This window comes from Eptesicus fuscus, chromosome 22 (assembly GCF_027574615.1).
Source record: "Eptesicus fuscus isolate TK198812 chromosome 22, DD_ASM_mEF_20220401, whole genome shotgun sequence".
Classification (NCBI taxonomy): Eukaryota; Metazoa; Chordata; class Mammalia; order Chiroptera; family Vespertilionidae; genus Eptesicus; species Eptesicus fuscus.
Genome location: NC_072494.1, coordinates 25510803 through 25528972, shown reverse-complemented (window position 1 = coordinate 25528972; position 18170 = coordinate 25510803). Strand labels below are relative to the sequence as shown.

The window sequence follows — 18170 nt, the reverse complement described above, 5'->3', positions numbered from 1 at the left end:
GAACTTTATAGGCCCAAATGATAATCTTTCTCTGAATTGCCTTACTAACAGAGAAACTAGGGATAAAACTGATGGATATGTTAACTCCTTTGCATAAGGATTCTTTATTTATTAAATAAAATAATTTGATAGTTTCTTTCTACCCACCCCTTTCCATACTAATGCATGCTGGTTTGGAAAGCTACTAAAAGCAAAAGTAACCCTGAAGCATATCCAATTTCTGACCACCTCTGCTTTCCTCTAGATGACTTCCGAGTTGTTCCCAAGTCTTGATTTTAGGGTAGAAAAGAAACCATCTGTACACAGATCTGGTTGGAGAGAACATGGTTTAATTAAAGGCAAAGCTGATTTCAGCAGCTGCAGGTCTTGCACAGACAGACCTAAACAAAAACAAAAAAACCAAAACAAAACAAAACACAAAAGAAGGTTTACTACACAAAACCAGTTTCTGATGAAGATTCTCCTCTCCCTCCTTATTACTCCACATGGAGAATAAGGTGAGGAACCCGCCCGAGAATCAGAAAACATTCCAAACACCAAATGCTCATGCAGAAATGGGGCTGCAGAGGGGACATGGGCGCTCCTGGGAGCGACGGCGAACCTGGTGAGCTGGTCTAGGGTGCCAGAATGGGCGACAGTTCACACACTGGAATGTTGCAGCTGCCTGAATGTGGGGCTCAAACACACAGAGTGGGGAAAGGCAGCAGGGAGGAGGCTTGGGAGGGAGGGACTGGAGAAGGTGGACACAGAAAGGGGCAGGAGAGAAGCACAAAGGGTTTCATATTGCCATTGGATTGGGGGGGTAGGGGGGCTTCACCCTTCCAGACCTTCTAAAAATAAAAAGAAAAAACAAAAACAAAAAAACCCAAACACCGTGTCAAACTGAGAGAGCAATAATGTAAGCACACGGACTCCAACCACTCTCTCTGAAGAGCAATGCGCCTTATGCTCTGCCCCTTTCACTGCTGGGGCTGCCCAGACTCCAGTGACGCCGGGCTCCGGATGTGCTTTGCTCTGTAGCCGCCTTCCAGCTCTGAAGTCCCACACTAACCACACACCACCCCTCCTCCGAGAGCAGGTGGGCGTGTGCGTGCACACACTCACACGTGCACAAAGGAGAGACCTCCTGGAAAACAAACCCTACCACTAGCACAGCAATTGGACATTTAGATTGTTTCCATAATTTCCCCTTAAAATATTACTTTTCCAGGAAACGACTAACAGAAATGCTGTCCTTCTGTTTCTACCCAAGAAAATTTTCAGTCCTCTTTCCTTCTAATAAATATCAAATAAAAGCTCATTTTCCTTCCTTCCACCTCTTCCAGAATGGACTTCGTTGTGTTTTCTTCTGTGCATGATGCACATGTGTCCATGTTGCCTCGAGTTTCACTCTGAAGGTGGAGGCTGGGAGATTGCAGCTGGTGGGGGGGCCTGGCCCCGCTGGGCTACACAGCCGCCGCTCCTTCCTCTTCAGACTGTCTTTTGGGCCCCAGCTGCTGGACCCCATGCTGTTGCTTCTTGTTGCGATGTTGTACACATTAGGAATAAAAACAATGACTGGCATATAGCATAGGGTAGAAAAGGGACGGAGGTAGGTTGGGAGGAGCGGGGGAGTAGATAGGATAGGGGCACAAAAACCAACCGAACAAAAAGTAACCACACTGAAAGCTTCTACCTAGTAAAACACCAGGCCATGAATGGACTAGCCCACCTTCTGGGAGACTGCTTGCTCTGCTACTGCAAAATGTACAGGAATCAAAAACGTCCATTTAAACCCTACAGCAGCCACCTGCTGGTCCAGCCCAGCACCACCACCCACACTGCACCCTCGAGTGGGGCTCGAGCACCTACAGAGTGAAGGGCATTTCCTGCTGGAGTCTCCAGGCCAGAAGAGGGCCTACCGGAACCTTCTGAGCGAAGGCGAGGCCTTGTACTCTCCCTATGGAACACTGCCACTGGCCGAAGAGGTCCGCTCCCCCATCTTGTCACCACCAACCTCTCAAGGAGCAGTGAACGGGGCTTTCCTTGCTGCACACTGACTAGAAGCAGCACATCTGTGTATGGAAGAATTCAGTGTGACTTTTTACTACTGAGAGTTAACAATAATAAAAGATGTTTAGGAATAATTTCAACTACATTCTCAGTCAGCAAAGCAATCATTAATGGATTCCTATTTTATTCCCCAAAGAGGAAAAAAGGACTGAGAAGTTCCCACTGGCTTCTCCCACCTGCCTTCCCTTCTCAGCTTTCACTTCCCATGTGGCTGGGGACATGCACGATGGAGAAGGCGAGAGGCGGTGCTATCAGGTAACTGAGTGAGACAAACAGCAGTTCCTCTCTCCCTCCGGAGGCCCGGGGGGACGGAGAGTTCCTGATGGTTTTTCTTTTGGTTGCACTGCGGACATTTCGTGCACACTCAGCGGGCCGGTGGAACACTTACACCCTCTCAACGGCAAGACACAGAGAAGAGGGCTGCCACCTGCAGGGGCTGTGGGCCAGTCCTGCAAACCCAACATGCCATGGTGTATGGAGCCTCATTGCCAGGTTGCCACCCCATCCTCAGTGTGGAGGGTTCATGGTGCCTTGTCCCCGCTGCTGCTTCTGTTTCTGCTGCATCAACAGCTGCTCCAGAGCGGACGGGCCAGGGTGCATCATGGAACTGGACCAGATGGACTGAAAGACAGCCCAGAGCTTGTCAGCAGAGCTCACAGGCCTGGTTGTCTGAAAGGATTGGTTTTTCAATCTCAGCCAAACATAAAGGCACAACGTCCCAAGATCCCCACCTCCTAAAAAAATCCTGCTATTAGAAAAGACTGTCCTTAAGACTAGTTAGCGCCTGTTAAGATTATTTTAGACCAGAAAAGGTGAAAGTACGTTTGAGATCAAGTCTTTTACTAAACTCAGTTCCATGTGGGACCACAGAGTATTTTACTGTTAGGTGCTGTTCTTTTACTTGTTCAGAAAAGGCTTAAATAAAACATTCCAAGATGAATCAGAACGTTCTTAAACTTAGAATGCAACTAGGACCTTTGCGTTTCTGCCCCTGAAGATAATGCTTTGTCACTAGTAAATTCACAAATTTAAAACAAAAGCCCATTCAAGAACCTCATAAGGCAGGCCATGTTTCCAGAACGCTGCTAGATATGAGCTATTAATCAAGTGGAGGGGCCTTAGGAATAACCTAGCTATTTATGTGAGTGAAACCAGCAACATTGATTGTGCTTCTTATTCCTGAAATCCACTCACCTTCAGGCTCTCCATGAGGACAGCAGAGGAATCCTCCACCGAGGGGCCATGGCCTGTCCAGGTGCCGCTTGGAGTGCTGGTCTGCTGCCAGCTGCTCTCAGAGGATGATGTTGCTGAGAGATAATCAATGCCAAACCCACCCATGGCTAAGGGGTGAAGAGAGATAAGAATTCAAGAATACGTTTTAACTGCCAAATGCCGAAAACCAGGGAAAGCAGAGTAAGTTATTTTACTTTTGTCAAGTTTGGGTCTCACCTGGCTTATCAGTTTTCCACCGATCTGCAGCTCTCCTATCCCTGTTATCTGGAGCCCCAATGGGTCCAAAATTGGAGAATGGAACAGAATTATGGTTGTGTGTTGGAGGGGAGCTTGGCAGGCTGCTTGGGTTAGAGGAATGAGGAGATTGGCTGGCTGGTGTTGAATGATCTATTAAATAGCAAAAGAGAACATTCAATAGATAAGCTGTTTCACAAACATGCCAAGAACTAGTTTCCTGTAGATCTGGTCACTTAAATTCTACTAAAAGTAATTAGAGGGTTTTGGAAGAAAGGCAAAATAAGGGCCCCCAAAAGGAGTCTGCAAGATGTAGGAATCTGTTTCACTAAACATAAATAACAAGGCACATTCCTTGCCCTAGAACCGTGGTCGGCAAACTGCGGCTCGTGAGCCACATGCGGCTCTTTGGCCCTTTGAGTGTGGCTCTTCCACAAAATACCAAGGCCTGGGAGAGCATATTTTGAAGAAGTGGCGTTAGAAGAAGTTTAAAAAATTTGGCTCTCAAAAGAAATTTCAATCGTTGTACTGTTGATATTTGGCTCTGTTGATTAATAAGTATGCCGACCACTGCCCTAGACCAAAACAGAACGAAACAAAGCAGGAGACGATTCTGTCAAATGCCCCCACTAATGCAACACACCTGTTTCAGGTAAGTACCCATTGGTCTTCCACAAGAGAAATATAACTGCCTAACATTAAGAATTACTATTAAATCAGACTCCATTTCTAAAATGGGCATTAAAAAAACCCCTCTATTTTAAAAATTGCAGTTTCTCCTGCAAAGAATGTATGTCTACAAACAAAACTAAAAAACAGCTAACATCCTTTAGAACCCCCATTTTTCTCCCGTACAACTCTGCTGTTTTGCTGGTTACTGAGGATATAAAAAAACCTTAAAAAAAAAATTTGCGCACACACACACATTTATTTTGGAGAGGAATGGAGAGGGAGAGAGATAGAAACATCACTGATGAGGGACTCATTGATCCGCTGCCTCCTGCATGCCCCATACTGGGAACTGAGCCCACAACTTGGGCATGTGCCCTGATTGGGAACTGAACCTTGACCTCCAATGCTCAACCACTGGGCCACACTGGAGGGGCTGAAAAAGCTTTTTTAATGGCATTTGTTATGTAAACTAGCTCATCAGGCTTTTTCTCTATTTTCTTTCAGAAGTTACTTAGAAAAAAAAAAATCAACACAATATATTTATAATGGTAAAATCATTCTAACTCTTAATCAATTTGAGTTTCCTGGTAATGCAAGGTCTACCACGTGTTGAAGACTAGTTAATACCTGAACTGGCAGGAAGTGATGGGGACCACGGAGTCCCTTCAAACAGGGAGTACAGGGATGTTTCTTGGGGAGCCATTGCGGGATTGAGTTCTGCTTTGGAGCTGGTTGTCAGGTTTTTCCCATAGACCTCATTGAACACACTGTTGTTTGGGTATCTTTCCTGAAAGAAATGACAATCAAGTTACAGAAGCACATAAAAAAAAAAGTATTTAGAAAATGCCACGTTCAGGTTCACAGATGATTGGGACACCTTCAACTTAAGGCAAACTTTTGAAGGCTTTTATTTGTTTCTTTCAGCTTTCCTGTTAATTTCCCTTTGCTTTCCCTCACACTTTTGCTCTATCTACGTAAACCACAAGGTTAAAAAGTATGAATAATTTATTAGGCGAAACAGAGCCTAAGGATTTCAATATTGAGAAGTTAAAGGATTCAAACCTGTAAGATACAAGTCTCTAGTGTACCCAATCAGAGAGAGAGGGGATAAAATAAAGAATCCAAAAGGTGCCAATATATGGGAGAAAAGCAGACATACTGAAATAGGATGGGAAAGAACACGGGAGCCCACAATGACAACACAAAGCAGGATTCTTCACTGTTTACTCACCTGGTTGAGAGAGAATCCGGTGAGGGACAGGAAAGAGGATGAATGTGACATGAGCTCAGAGGGCTTCTCCAATAAGGATTTCTTCACAGACCCGGAAAAAAAAATGGTAGTTAGATTATGCCTTCCACTTCCTTAATATTAATTTTAAGACACTATACAGCCCAAGTGTAAGACCATAATGTAAGCGCACTTGTACCCACCGTAGTGTACAGCATGAGGCTCATAAGATGTGAGTGTGAATCTGTTAAAGGCCACGATGCCTGCTCAGTGCCAGTGGCCACAGGCAGTTACAGACCCTCCTCCTCGATCAGGCCCTCTTAACCCAGCACAGAGATTCTGGCAGAGACCAGTAACCCTGGAATAATCTCAAGACAAAATGCTGAACTGATCTGGCACTGTTTTCTCCCAAGTTTTTAAAAACACTGACATTAACGACTGAAGAAAAGCCTTACAAATCCATTTGACAACGGGTTTTGTGAACATGGTCCCTATGCAGCTTTATCTACAGTTGACAAAAGTAGGTTTACAGCAGTGAGTGCGCTGAACAGAGTTTATTTTTGTATTAATATTTATTAACTAGAAGCCCAGAGCGCGAAATTGCCTTGTCTTAGGTTGTTACGGTGTTAGGGCCACGGGCCTTTTATAATATAGACTAATTCGTGCAGGTGTGTGTGTGTGTGTGTGTGTGTGTGTGTGTGTGTGTCATCCGTCCCTCAGCCCGGTCTGCACCCTCTCCAATCTGGGACCCCTCGGACATCCCTCTCACAATCTGGGACTGCTGGCTCCTAACCACTTGCCTGCCTGCCCCTAACCACTCTGCCTGCCAGCCTGATCACCCCCTAACCACTCCCCTGCCAGCCTGATTGATGCCTAACTGCTCCCCTGCCGGCATGAATGTCTTCAACTGCCCTCCCCTGCGGGGCTGAAGGGACTGGGGAACTCTGGCTGGATGAGGTGGGGCTGAGGAGACGGGGGGACTGAGACTGGATGAGGCAGGGCTGAGGGGACTGGGGGACTGAGGCTGGATGAGGCGGGGCTGAGGGGACTGGGCGCCGCCATCTTGTGAAGGCATGGCAGTCAGTTAGCATAATCCCTCTTTATTAGATAGGATTATTGTATTATTTTCCATACAAACAACTGTAAACCTACTTTTATCCTACCCTGTACTGAAACACATAGTTGCTAAAGTCAAGTTATTGAGGAAAAAAGCTGAATCTCTGATGCTTGCTGTCATTGAATAGTTGGTCAACATGCATTTATTAATCACCTATTACATGCAAGTCACTTTCACACACATGATATCATTAACAATGTTAAATACAGAAAGGGTTATAGTCAAGGTTTTTCTTTAAAAACGTGTAACAAACACTAATATATGCCTCTCCCCAACTGCTCCATGAGCTTCTTTCCTATGGAAGGAGCAAGTGCAATAGGAACAAGGGATCAGGAAGCAGGTGGACAGAGAGGGAGACCCTCCCCCAAACCCTCCAGCCACCCGTGAAAAGCAGCAAGGCAGCAAGGCGACATGTAGCGACAGCAGGTCAGCAACTGGGGTTTCCACACCTCTAGGCACAGTCAGGGCACCACTACTCCCATTTTTAGGAGGTTTTATTTCTCCTAACTTAGGGGGGGAAATGGGAGCTTTCTATGGCCACTCACCAAGCCAAATTCTTAAGGGAACTTCAAGTGCCAGGGATGGCAGCTTGTCACCAGTGCCATTAAGCTTTTATTTCTCCTAGTACGAAAATCAACGCCTTTTAATTTTACATTTTCTTGCCCAGTGTCTATGGGGAAGAAAATAAATCTCAGAACTGTTTCACGTTTTATTAAGATGGGGTGAAGGACAGAAAAAAAAAACAACCATAGCGCACATTTTTCTTTTACTTCCCCATCTTAGTAAATATAATGTAAACACTGGCACAGGTACAGCATGGTATCCTCTCTGAAATTGCAGACTGGGATCTAGAAGATTTCTTAAAAAGATACAACTAATGAAGTCTTACACTTTATGTCATTATAGTTGTTTATTGCTGTAGTCACTCATTTACGGCACTCTGACGCTTCTTTTTAGCCATTCTGTTTATACAGCTTTTAGTTAACCAAACAGAAAAGAGCCACATAGCATTCAAAAGCATCAGTAAACCGTCTAGAACATATTTCATTTCCTGTTTTGAGTGCATGAGAAAAAAAAATCTCACTATTCTATATAAGATTAACAACACTGGACATTCCTGGGTCCGGATGGAAGTGCCACTTGAGAACTAAGTTAAATTGCCAGCATCACAACCTGTGTGTGCCTAGCCCTCAGGATGGTCTTAACAAAGTCACAACTGTAAGGTCTGGAGAAACCAGGCCGTCAGAAACATTTTGCCATGTTCTACTACCATATGAAGGCCAGTTTGGGCCGTTGGGAAATAAACTTTACAATTCTGTAAAAAAGAAATGCCCTCCAAAGAAGAAATCACCTATTCTAAAATCTCAGAAAAGCAGCTGGGGTTAGAGCAAGAATTAGGTTAAATACATACAAAGAGGCTTCTTCCAGGGAGAGAGGCGAGAGGCCCCAGCAGAGCTGGGTAAAGATCAGGAGGGTTAGAAAAAATCAGCTCTTCCTCTTCCTCCAAGGCAGCCAGACTCTTTAACAGGTCCGGAGGAAGCAGAGGGGAGCCCTTGGGGTCCTAGTGACAGAAAGGAGCATAGTGAGAGGCCATAGGGATGACAAAAGCACAAAGGAGCAGTGGCATGATTAGGGGACGAAGTCATTAATAGTGAAGCAAGATTATGCAAAGGAAAAGGCTCTGAAACACAAAAGCAAATTGGCACAGAGTGGGCGAGAAAGAGCAAGACAATACAAAGAAGCAAAAACTGATAGAGCAGAACAAAAAAAGGTAAAAGTGGCTCGTGAGTCAAACTGCAATGGAGCAAAGTGACTAACTTACCTTGTGCTAACGACCAAGTTATAAACACATCCCTGTGTCTCAGGAATAGGAGGGCAAGGAAGGGGAACTTCACTATTAAAGATAACTGGCTGACTATTCCTCTTAGAAAGCAATTCTTTTAAATGTGCAGTGAACTATTTTTAAACTTAGATGATTCAGCTCAACGCAGGGAGCTGTCTCCGAATTCTCTAACATGTGGGTTAGAGTCCCGCACATGACATCTTTGCCAGACTATCAAGTTTAAACTCAGTAATAGGATCCTTCAGCTCCTCAAATCCAACATACTGTGCAACCGTGAAGAGACCAGTCGCTGTGCCCACTGCTCAGTAGCATTCTGTGACACTAACGAATCAGTGACCTTTAGAAACAGCTACTGGGAAATTCAAAAGATTCGCAGCCCCAGACCTCTCTCTCTCAAGTGCCTGTGACAGGAAAGAACACACACCTCAAATGGCATCCTGGGCACAGGATCCTGCTCTGGACGGAAGACTCCTGGTGGCCGCTTGCCCCTGCGGTCCATATTTGCTTGCTGAGCCATCACAGCTCTGTTATCAGCCACGCTGTAGGAAGAGTCCCAGTAGAATTCTGGGACCTTGACTTCTGAGTGATTATGGTTATATGGCTCCATGGGAAAAGGCTTCATTTTTTTCTCTAGAGGCTGCTGCTGCATTACAGGAGATTGCAATGACGGCTCAAACAGCTTTATGGGATCTTGGGTCTGAAGGTAGTAGGGCTGTTTCACAGGCATGATTTTCCCTAATGGGCCTTGAACCTGAGGGGGATTCCACAGCTGTTTGGAGGCATCTGCCTGCTGATACTGAAAAAGAAAAGCCTGTCATCAGGATGAGGATGAAACGTAATGTTCCTGACACTCAGGAATCACAAAATGCACTTGGGGGTTTTACAATCAACACCACTCGGCAACGCAGCGGTTTCCTCTACCGTTCAGGCTTTTCAATACACAGAGAGCTATCTGGGTACAGATTATGAACACTGAACTCAGAGTCTCTCTTTCAATTCAATTATTTAAGAGGTTTAATGAGTGTGTGTGTCTCCCTCCGGTTTCAAGTGCTATGTGGATAACAATATTTAAGGTTGGTGTCACAGCTTTCTTAACATCTCATCAAGATTATGATTCTACTTCCCTTCTATAGTTTAGGTTCACACGCAAACAATTATTTCTAGAAAATACTTTCCAATAAAACTTAACAAGTAGTAGCAGCAAAGAATAGTATCTACTATCCTTTACAAAAGTGTAAAGGAAAACATTTACATTTTCCTAATCAGCAAAGAGATACTTTTATATTCTCATCATCATTACAAGTCTAAGAGGTGTATGAAAGCCTAACTAGTATTTTCAATTAACTGAATATTGACTAACTTCAGCCTTCCCGTCCTTAGTTCAGCTGGATGGTACAATGTCACCTACCTGCTGGAACCCAGAATGGTGAGGAGGGCTTTTCCCCAAAGCTGGTACGGCTTTTGTAGGGGATTGCTGTTGCTGAGCTAGAGCTTGAACCTGCAACTGGCTTGTAGACTGTGCTGTTGGCTGAGCTGGTAGAGATGTAAGGGGTTGCTGGGAAGGTGGCTGTGGTTGTTGAGGTCCCTGGTTCATTGGCCCTGGTCCAGAGGGCCGTTGCTGGCTGTAAGGAATGTGGGACTGTTTCCCAGCTTGCACCTGGTTTCCTGCTGGAGAGTGAGCTGTAGGCTGAAGAAAGGTTCCTGGGACAGAAACACCAGCTGGGAAGGTGTAACCTGAGCCCATAGGAAATGCCACAGGAGGGGGAATAACATATGTTGGGGGCGGGAACCCTTTAAAATAAAAGAACACAGCTTTAGTTCTAAAGAAACTTAGCAAAAAAAAAAAAAAAAAGGGCAAAAATAAGTCATTTGGGTAAGGATAAGGTGGGGAAGGGATCTTCTCATAAGTTATAAAAGATATAGGGGTCAACCGTCAAGATTGATCAAATGAAAATCTTTAATGTCATTTCAAAAATTAAATATAGACTACTGACTGCTACTTCTATCCACTTAAGCAAGTGGAGTGTTCTAAACATCATGCTTAGTGACAGGAATTCCTTCATAACAAACCTGCCCTTGTATATAAACTACCAGAGAAATGGCTCCAAAATAATTTCATAAGTATTAGGAAAACATAACTTCCTTCTACCTTCTTAAAAAAAAAAAAAATAAATAAAATAAATAAATATATATATATATATATATATATATATATAGTTGATAGAATTACAGATGTCTCCCAATTTACCCTCCTTCCTCCTACCTTTTAACACTATAGTTAGTAATGTCACTCCAATAGAGTATGAATTACTCAATGAATGAATAGAAACTCCTACAGAGAGCTATTAAGTAGAAGAAATTACAAAGCATATTTACCTGGCCGGCTAGGAAGAGGCGGGAAGGCTCCAGGGTGGTGAATGGGGATGAACTGGGAATTACTTGCTTGACTTGGGGTTTGAGTTACAGGTGTTTTCCTGGCTTCAGACACTGGAGTCTTTCTTAGTTCTGTCTGGGATTTTACCTGTGACCAACAGAAGCAAAATTATAATAATCTGAATGTGTCAGAAAGAAGCATCTACTCTAGGAAAGTATTTAAAGCACCACTACATTAAAAAAAAAAAAAAAAAAAAAGTAAACGCTAAAGATACTTAAATTCCCCTAAATTAAAAAGAGGAAAATCAAAGAAGGTGATTTAACTGCCAATAAAAGATACATGGCTTCATTTTATTCATATAATTATTTTGCCCTCACAAAATCATAAAAATATTTAATATGGAAAGGACTGAGAGCTCATTTGTTTTACAAATGAGACACCCAATGTCAACAGGTTAAAAACTTGCCTATGTTCTTAAGTTGCCTGTTATAGGTTCCAGGGCTCTTTATGAATTACTCTAATTCATTAAGTAACATACATAAACTATAAATTAATGATGACCCACTTTGGCCTTCAGTTTAATTTCATCTGGGCAGCCTTAAGGGTACTAGTGAGGCATTCACCCTCCACCTTGCACCTTACCACCCTTCAGAATAGATAGGATACTTTCTAAAGAACAGGCCCTGAGTCCTGCACATGGAGCAGAAGAAGTGAACGCCCCAGGCACTGCTCAAGATGAGTAAAAGGGGGGTGGGAGGGGTGTCAACCAGGGAAAAAGGAGACATGTAAAACTTTAGACAAGAATTATAAATAAAAAAAAAAATGAGTTAAAAAAAAAAAGATGAGTAAAAGGAGGGAAAACAGGTAACTTTTACAGAAAACTTAGGATGAGGTACAGAGGGTGGTGATCCACTGACTGCTACCAGGCTCTTTACTCATCTATAGGCAGACTGTAAGAGGGATGAGGGATCAGGAGGAGATTTTATTTCTAGTCTGAACCGTGCTGGGAAACAGTTCTAGAGGAGAGAGGTAGAGCAGGCAGGAAATGCTGAGATCTATCCCTAAAGCACTGAGCCCTCAGTTTTATAGTTCATTTAGGTTTTCCCTTACCTTTCCGCAGCACCTGTCTTTCTCAGTTCCTTTTCTTAATTTCTACCATGTTTTTTCTGTTTCTCCCCCTACTAATCTTAAAATGGGACTATTATATTCTTATTTCTCCCTTCCCCGCCCCCCCCAAATCCTGCAAAGGAAACACATTGAAGGTGGTTTATTTGCAAGAGGCTGCCAATAATATAAGGTTCCTCATGCCTACCACCAACAAATGTATTTGCCAAATGTGTTAACAAAACAAATGGCATCTACTCACACATTAATGGCACTAATAAAACCAGTACAGAGTAAAGAACCCTTTCCTTTTATATAAAATAATCTGTATCTCTTTGGAAAGGTATTAAAACACACACACACACACACACACACACACACACACACACACACACACCCTCCAAAGCTGCAAATAACTAAGCAGTGTTTCTCTTTCCCCAGCAGGAGACTTGGGTTCTTGCTTTACAAATTCCCATGGCCAGTGTAACACTGAAGTGTTTTAATAATGCTACTGGCTGCGACAGGTACAAATGTCAAGGAAAAGAGCTTCATCTTCATCTTTTATCTTGTACAGTGACTCTAAAAAACCCCACCTATACAAGCTTTACTATACTTTAGTTCTACTGGGTCTATCGAAGACCCCTAATTTCTCACTACAGCATCAACAAATGGCAATTATATTTTCAAAAGAAAATATAAGTTTTTGTGTAACTGACAGCTTACTGGTCATTTCAAACAACGTAAATTGAACAAAACTGATAAACATGTCAAACAAATTAAGACTCTTTCACTCATATGATAATTCCCAAGGGTCAATGAAGTAACCATCTACCACAGCTCTTTATAAGACTTACTATGAAGCATTTGAAGAATGCATTCAAGCTTCTAGAATAGCCAATTGTCAAGGCTTTCGGAACAAAATGAAAAATCTTGCCTTTTGTGTGAGCCTTCCTCTACCTGCTTTATAGTTCAAATACAGCTTACCTGCACTGCCACATTCTGCTTTCCTGTTTCCTGTAACTTTTCTAAGGTGCATTTCTTGGGTTCTGTTTTCCTCTTGTTGTTGTCCTTCTTTCCATCATTCTTAGTTACAGTTATTCCTTTGCTATAGTCCCTTCTCACCTCTTTGGGAGGAAAACTTCTTCCTTGGTCTCTGTTCACTTCTCGTAGCTTAATGTTCTCTTTGAAGGTGACCACTGGTTTCTCTCCCGTGTCACAGTTGTTGCTTAGATTTCGGCCCGTAGACAGCACCGATTTCAGTCCTGGATTCCCATTCTCAGCCAGTAACTCTATCATGGATGCTTCTTGCAGAATAAGGTTCTCTTTGGCTTCACTGGGGTCTTCCAGTATTAACTCTGGGATTTCTGTGATAAACAGTAATTTCCCTACCTCATTTTCACACTGAATCAGCCTAAAAAAGTAAAAATAAATCCATATATGAAAAACATAAACCTAAAAAACAGTACAATTGAATTGTGTATGGATCCAACAGTCAAAAGATTCCCAGCCCTAAAGACTTGGAAACAGCAGGAAATAACAATGTGGATTCAGGTAACACAAAAAGTAATTATGTAGAGACACATATTCTCATTATCATATTCAATACTACAACACATATCCGTGCCCTTTTAATGTTTTCCAATAATTGCAGCTACAAATACTGAACATATTTTAAACATAGGCACTAGATTAGGCCCTTGAAGTAGCTATTTATAACTCCAATTTTATAGGTGTGAAAACTAAGAGGTAATAAGTTCAATCAATCATGCAACTACTTTAAATGCTCACAGTATGACTGGAACCTCAGTACAAAATGACTATGAAATAGTGACTGACTTTGGACAGGTTATAATCAAGCAGAGGATCCCAAGGACACAGACTGAGGAAGTGGCAGAACTAGAAGCTGAATTTAAACGGATCTGACTCTAAGACCTGTGCCCTCCACTACACCAACTACCCAATGTGCTTTGTATTTAATTAGCCAGTAGCTCCATCCTGGTCTGTTCAGATTGAAACTGATCACCATGGCACTGTCAATCAATACCAAGCACCATAACTGTGAATGTACAAATTAGATTTACATAAATGTTTATGAATTAAAGCAGAAGCTCATGATAAACAAGCGGGCGAGGCCAATTCCTCTACAATAGGTAGGTAACGGGGAAAAGAGAGATTTAAGAGTATAATGATCACCAGGGTTATAATTTGCTATGTTACCATCATTTTGTCTTAAGAGTTTATAATCAGTAGCATTATACCAAAGACTAAAACACAGGTGGCTGTGTATGTGTATTTAATGAAATACCTTGGCTGATTATCCGCGATCCATTTGCCTATAGAGATCAAGCGCTGCTGCCGTATTTGTCGTTGCTGACCCTCTTTGTCTCCTGTAATACCTTGGTGGCCTTTGGAAAAATCCAAGTTCCTAAAATTGATATAAGCAAGTTATAAAAGATATTTCCTAGGCAAGCAAATGATTCTAATTGACTGAAATGGCTTCATATTTTTCCATACAGGTTAACTACTTGATGTAATTAACTACATTTGTTTTAATTTATATTCCCTAAGATTTTAAATCCAATGAAGCAAAGCAGAAAACACACTATGGAAAGCATTAGAGTGCAAAGCGAAAAAGGAGAGTTAGTTCCTTCTGATAAGTTCTGAAAAGGTTTCACATAGCTGGCATCTGAGATGGAGCGTGGCCAGTTATGAGTGAGCACTTACAGATTGGTAAGGGAAGGACGAAGAAGAAAAGGAAATGTTCTAGACATAGCATGAACAAAGTTTTGGAGGAATAAAAACACACAGCTATTCAAGAAGATAACATAGTGAATGTAGAGTATGTAAAGGTAGGTATTAGTGAGGAGGAGGAAGGTGTAAGTGGAAAATAAGGCTGAAAACTTACACTGCATAGTGATAGAAAATACTAGTATGCTGAACAACTAAGCATTTGGACAGCAAGCCACTTGAACAACTGTTTCTATATTAGTAAAGGGCATCATCAGGTCTACACTTTAAAAATATAATGTGGAGCCCTGACGGGTTTGGCTCAGTGGATAGAGCGTCGGCCTGCGGACTGGGGGGTCCCGGGTTCGATTCCAGTCAAGGGCATGTGCCTTGGTTGCGGGCACATCCCCAGTGGGGGGTGTGCAGGAGGCAGCTGATAGATGTTTCTCTCTCATAGATGTTTCTAACTCTCTATCCCTCTCCCTTCCTCTCTGTAAAAAATCAATAAAATACATTAAAAAAAATATATATATATATATAAATAAATAAAAATAAATAATGTGGAGCCCTGACTGGTTTGGCTCAGTGGATAGAGCGTTGGCCTGCGAACTGAAGGGTCCCAGGTTTGATTCCAGTCAAGGGCATGTGCCTTGGTTGCAGGCACATCCCGAGTAGGGGGTGTTGTAGGAGGAAGCTGATCGATATTTCCCTCTCTTCAATGTTTCTGACTCGCCATCCCTCTCCCTTCCTCTCTGTAAAAAAATCAGTAAAATATATTTAAAAAAAAAATACATATATATATATATAATGTGGAAACAGGATAGAAATAAACTATAGGAAGAGAGGGACTCTAAGTAGAAAAGGTGATTAGGAAACTTTTTACCCCAGGTAAATGGTGATAAAAGCCTGAACTATAAGGAAATAAATGGGAGGAGTTGTATCTAAAAGACCTTTTGGACACAGAATTACAAAGACTTGGTGAGAAAGATTAATAAAAATAAGAATTGTTTATGTAGTTGGATAACGGCATACAGATAAATTTAGAAAGATCATATTTTACTGACCAAATAGGAAAATACTAGCTCACTTTTGATCATGTCAAAAGTGACATGACCAAAATAAGACTCTAGAAATATGAGTCTAAATTCTAAGTCAGAACTGTAAATTTTGGTCTTAGTATCCAGAAGGTGAATGCTCAAGACAAAAGGATTGATTTTATCACCCAGAAGAACATAGAATGGAAAGAAAAGGGCAAGGGGAGAACCCTGGAGAACACCAATATTCCAAGGCATGTAATACAAAAGAAAGAATGCAACTGAGTCTTGTAAGGGTAGGAGAAGAATGATGATCCAGAGCTAAGAAAAAGGTTTCATGAAGGAAGGGGACCAACAGACTCAATGCTAAAAAAAATTATATAGGATGAAAATTATACAGAAGTCAATACAAGTTGGTAACTAGGAGAGAGGCACTGAGTTTACAGTTGCAGTAGGTTGAGAAATAACTGGCTGTGAAGCAGGTCAGCAAGACTAGTGCACACTACTCTTTTTTTTTAAAATATGTATTTTATTGATTTTTCACAGAGAGGAAGAGAGAGGGACAGAGAGTTAGAAACATCGATGAGAGAGAAACATCGATCAGCCGTCTCCTGCACACCCCCCACTGGAGATGTGCCCACAACCAAGGTACATGCCCTTGACCGGAATCGAACCTGGGACCCTTGAGTCCGAAGGCCGACGCTCCATCCACTGAGCCAAACCAGTTTCGGCTGCACACTACAGAAAGCTGAGGTTGTGAATTTTACTTTTTTTTTTTTTTTTAAAAAAACCTCTCATTCAAGTATATGTTTATTGATTTTTAGAGAGGAAGGGAGAGAGGGAGGAAGAGAGAGACAGACATCAATTCGAGAGAGAAACATTGATCCGTTCAGTTGCCTCCCATTCGTTCCCCAACTGAAAATGAAAACCACAACCTAGGCATGAACCTGCAATCTTTTGGTGCATGGGACAGCGCTCTAACCAACTGAACCACCCGGCCAGGGCATAAATTTTATTTTTTTAAGAAAGAATAGGGCATATTTAAATGTTACTAGGCCAAAAGGAAGTAATTGGTTGTTAAAAAATAAGATACTGAAAATACAATGCAGAGAGAGATGGATAGATGGAACAAGGTTCTTGGGGAGGTAGGAAAGGATGAGATCAAGGACACAGATGAAAGGGCTAGACTTGAAAAGGAGTAAGAAGTTATTCCTCTTAAAGAGAAGGAACAGAGACAAAATGGTTGGGAAAACAGAGTGCTTTATTCTTAATATGAAACATGTCAAGCAATATCCTTTGGTTTACATTTGGTTTCCATTTTGAGACTTTCTCTCTGATTTCAAGGAAAGTATAAAAGGAAATAAATATCACTTGGAAGAAGCATTTCTCTTTCCTCCATATTTTTTAAGCACTTAGTATTGGTATTACATAGGCATTAAAGGCATAACGTATATAAATCCATTTTACATAAAATACTTGGACTCTCAGTTACCGTTAGGAAAAGAAGACAAAGCTGAGAAAGATCTAAAGTGCTTCCACCCAAGCCTGATTCCTCATAATTTTAATACGGCAACCACTAGCAATGAACTCAGCCTCCTCCAGCTGCCACCCACCTGAAAGAAGGTCTCAAAGCCAAGAATCCTTGTAACTCAAACTCCTCTGGAAGCGGTGTAGCTAGAGAAGGGTAGAAATCAAGATTTGTAAACATTTTAATTAAAATCCTGTTGTTTAGCAGAATATTGCTAAGTGGGGGGGGGGAAAGTCTCTGGAGAAACTATATGATATTCATAGTTCCCTGCTCTTCTTTATAGTAACTTACCTGTCAAAGCCCTGCATGTTGCCTTTGGGCCCTGCACATTGCCCTAACATTCACCTATACCCAGTGCTGAGTTGCAGTATGATGCCTTTCTCCCATCCCCTCCCCAGCAGTCTTAAAATTTCATAGCCTCAGACCCAGTAATCCCAAAGTATTGAATAACAAAATTGACATCATCTGGGAGCCTGTAAGAAATGTAGAATCTTGGGCCCTATCCCAACCTACTGAATCATAAACTGCATTTTCAACAAGGTCCCAGGAGATTCATTTGCAAATTAATGCTTGAGGAGCATAGATCTAATGGAAGAAATATAATCAGAAAGAAGTCAACTACTGATTGTTCAGTGTAGAATTATTTATAATGGAAAAAATCTTAAAGCAAATAGATAATGATTAAATAGATTATGGCATATACATAGCATGGACTATTATGCAGCCAGTAAAAATCATGTGTCAAAATGTTTGCTAGCAATATAATGTTAAATTTAAAATGTACAAAGCTGAATTAGATAACAAACACATGCAGTGTATGTACACATACAAAAAGGCCCATAGAAAACAATACTATCCCGTATCTCTATATGAGAGAACCATAGGTGACTTGTGTTCTTATATTTGTATGTCTCAAATGTTTCATGATAAGTAGGCATTACTTTGACAGAGTAATGCTGTTTACATTAGTGGTTTTTTTGTGTGTTTGTGTTTTTCTTTTAAATAGTAAGAACGAGGAGAATGG

The 18170-nt window shown here is 41.8% G+C and overlaps 1 protein-coding gene across 5 annotated transcripts in view; it reads right to left on the bottom strand.

Moving 5' to 3' along the window:
• Positions 1–2159: 2159 nt before the first annotated feature.
• Positions 2160–18170, bottom strand: part of SMG7 (SMG7 nonsense mediated mRNA decay factor) — a 57921-nt gene continuing 41910 nt past the window's right edge. For 2 of the 5 annotated variants that reach the window (XM_028152148.2, XM_054712080.1), the window contains exons 12-23: positions 17232–17292; positions 14163–14282; positions 12842–13268; positions 10756–10900; positions 9788–10170; positions 8804–9175; positions 7948–8097; positions 5423–5503; positions 4819–4978; positions 3502–3672; positions 3247–3392; positions 2160–2673 (exon numbers count right to left, since the gene is read on the bottom strand). In XM_028152148.2, coding sequence (XP_028007949.1) covers positions 2560–2673; positions 3247–3392; positions 3502–3672; positions 4819–4978; positions 5423–5503; positions 7948–8097; positions 8804–9175; positions 9788–10170; positions 10756–10900; positions 12842–13268; positions 14163–14282; positions 17232–17292 — 2330 coding nt within the window. In that variant the 3' untranslated portion in view covers positions 2160–2559. The remainder of the gene's footprint in view (positions 2674–3246; positions 3393–3501; positions 3673–4818; positions 4979–5422; positions 5504–7947; positions 8098–8803; positions 9176–9787; positions 10171–10755; positions 10901–12841; positions 13269–14162; positions 14283–17231; positions 17293–18170) is intronic. The other 3 variants (XM_008145934.3, XM_028152149.2, XM_028152152.2) reach the window with 3 other exon arrangements.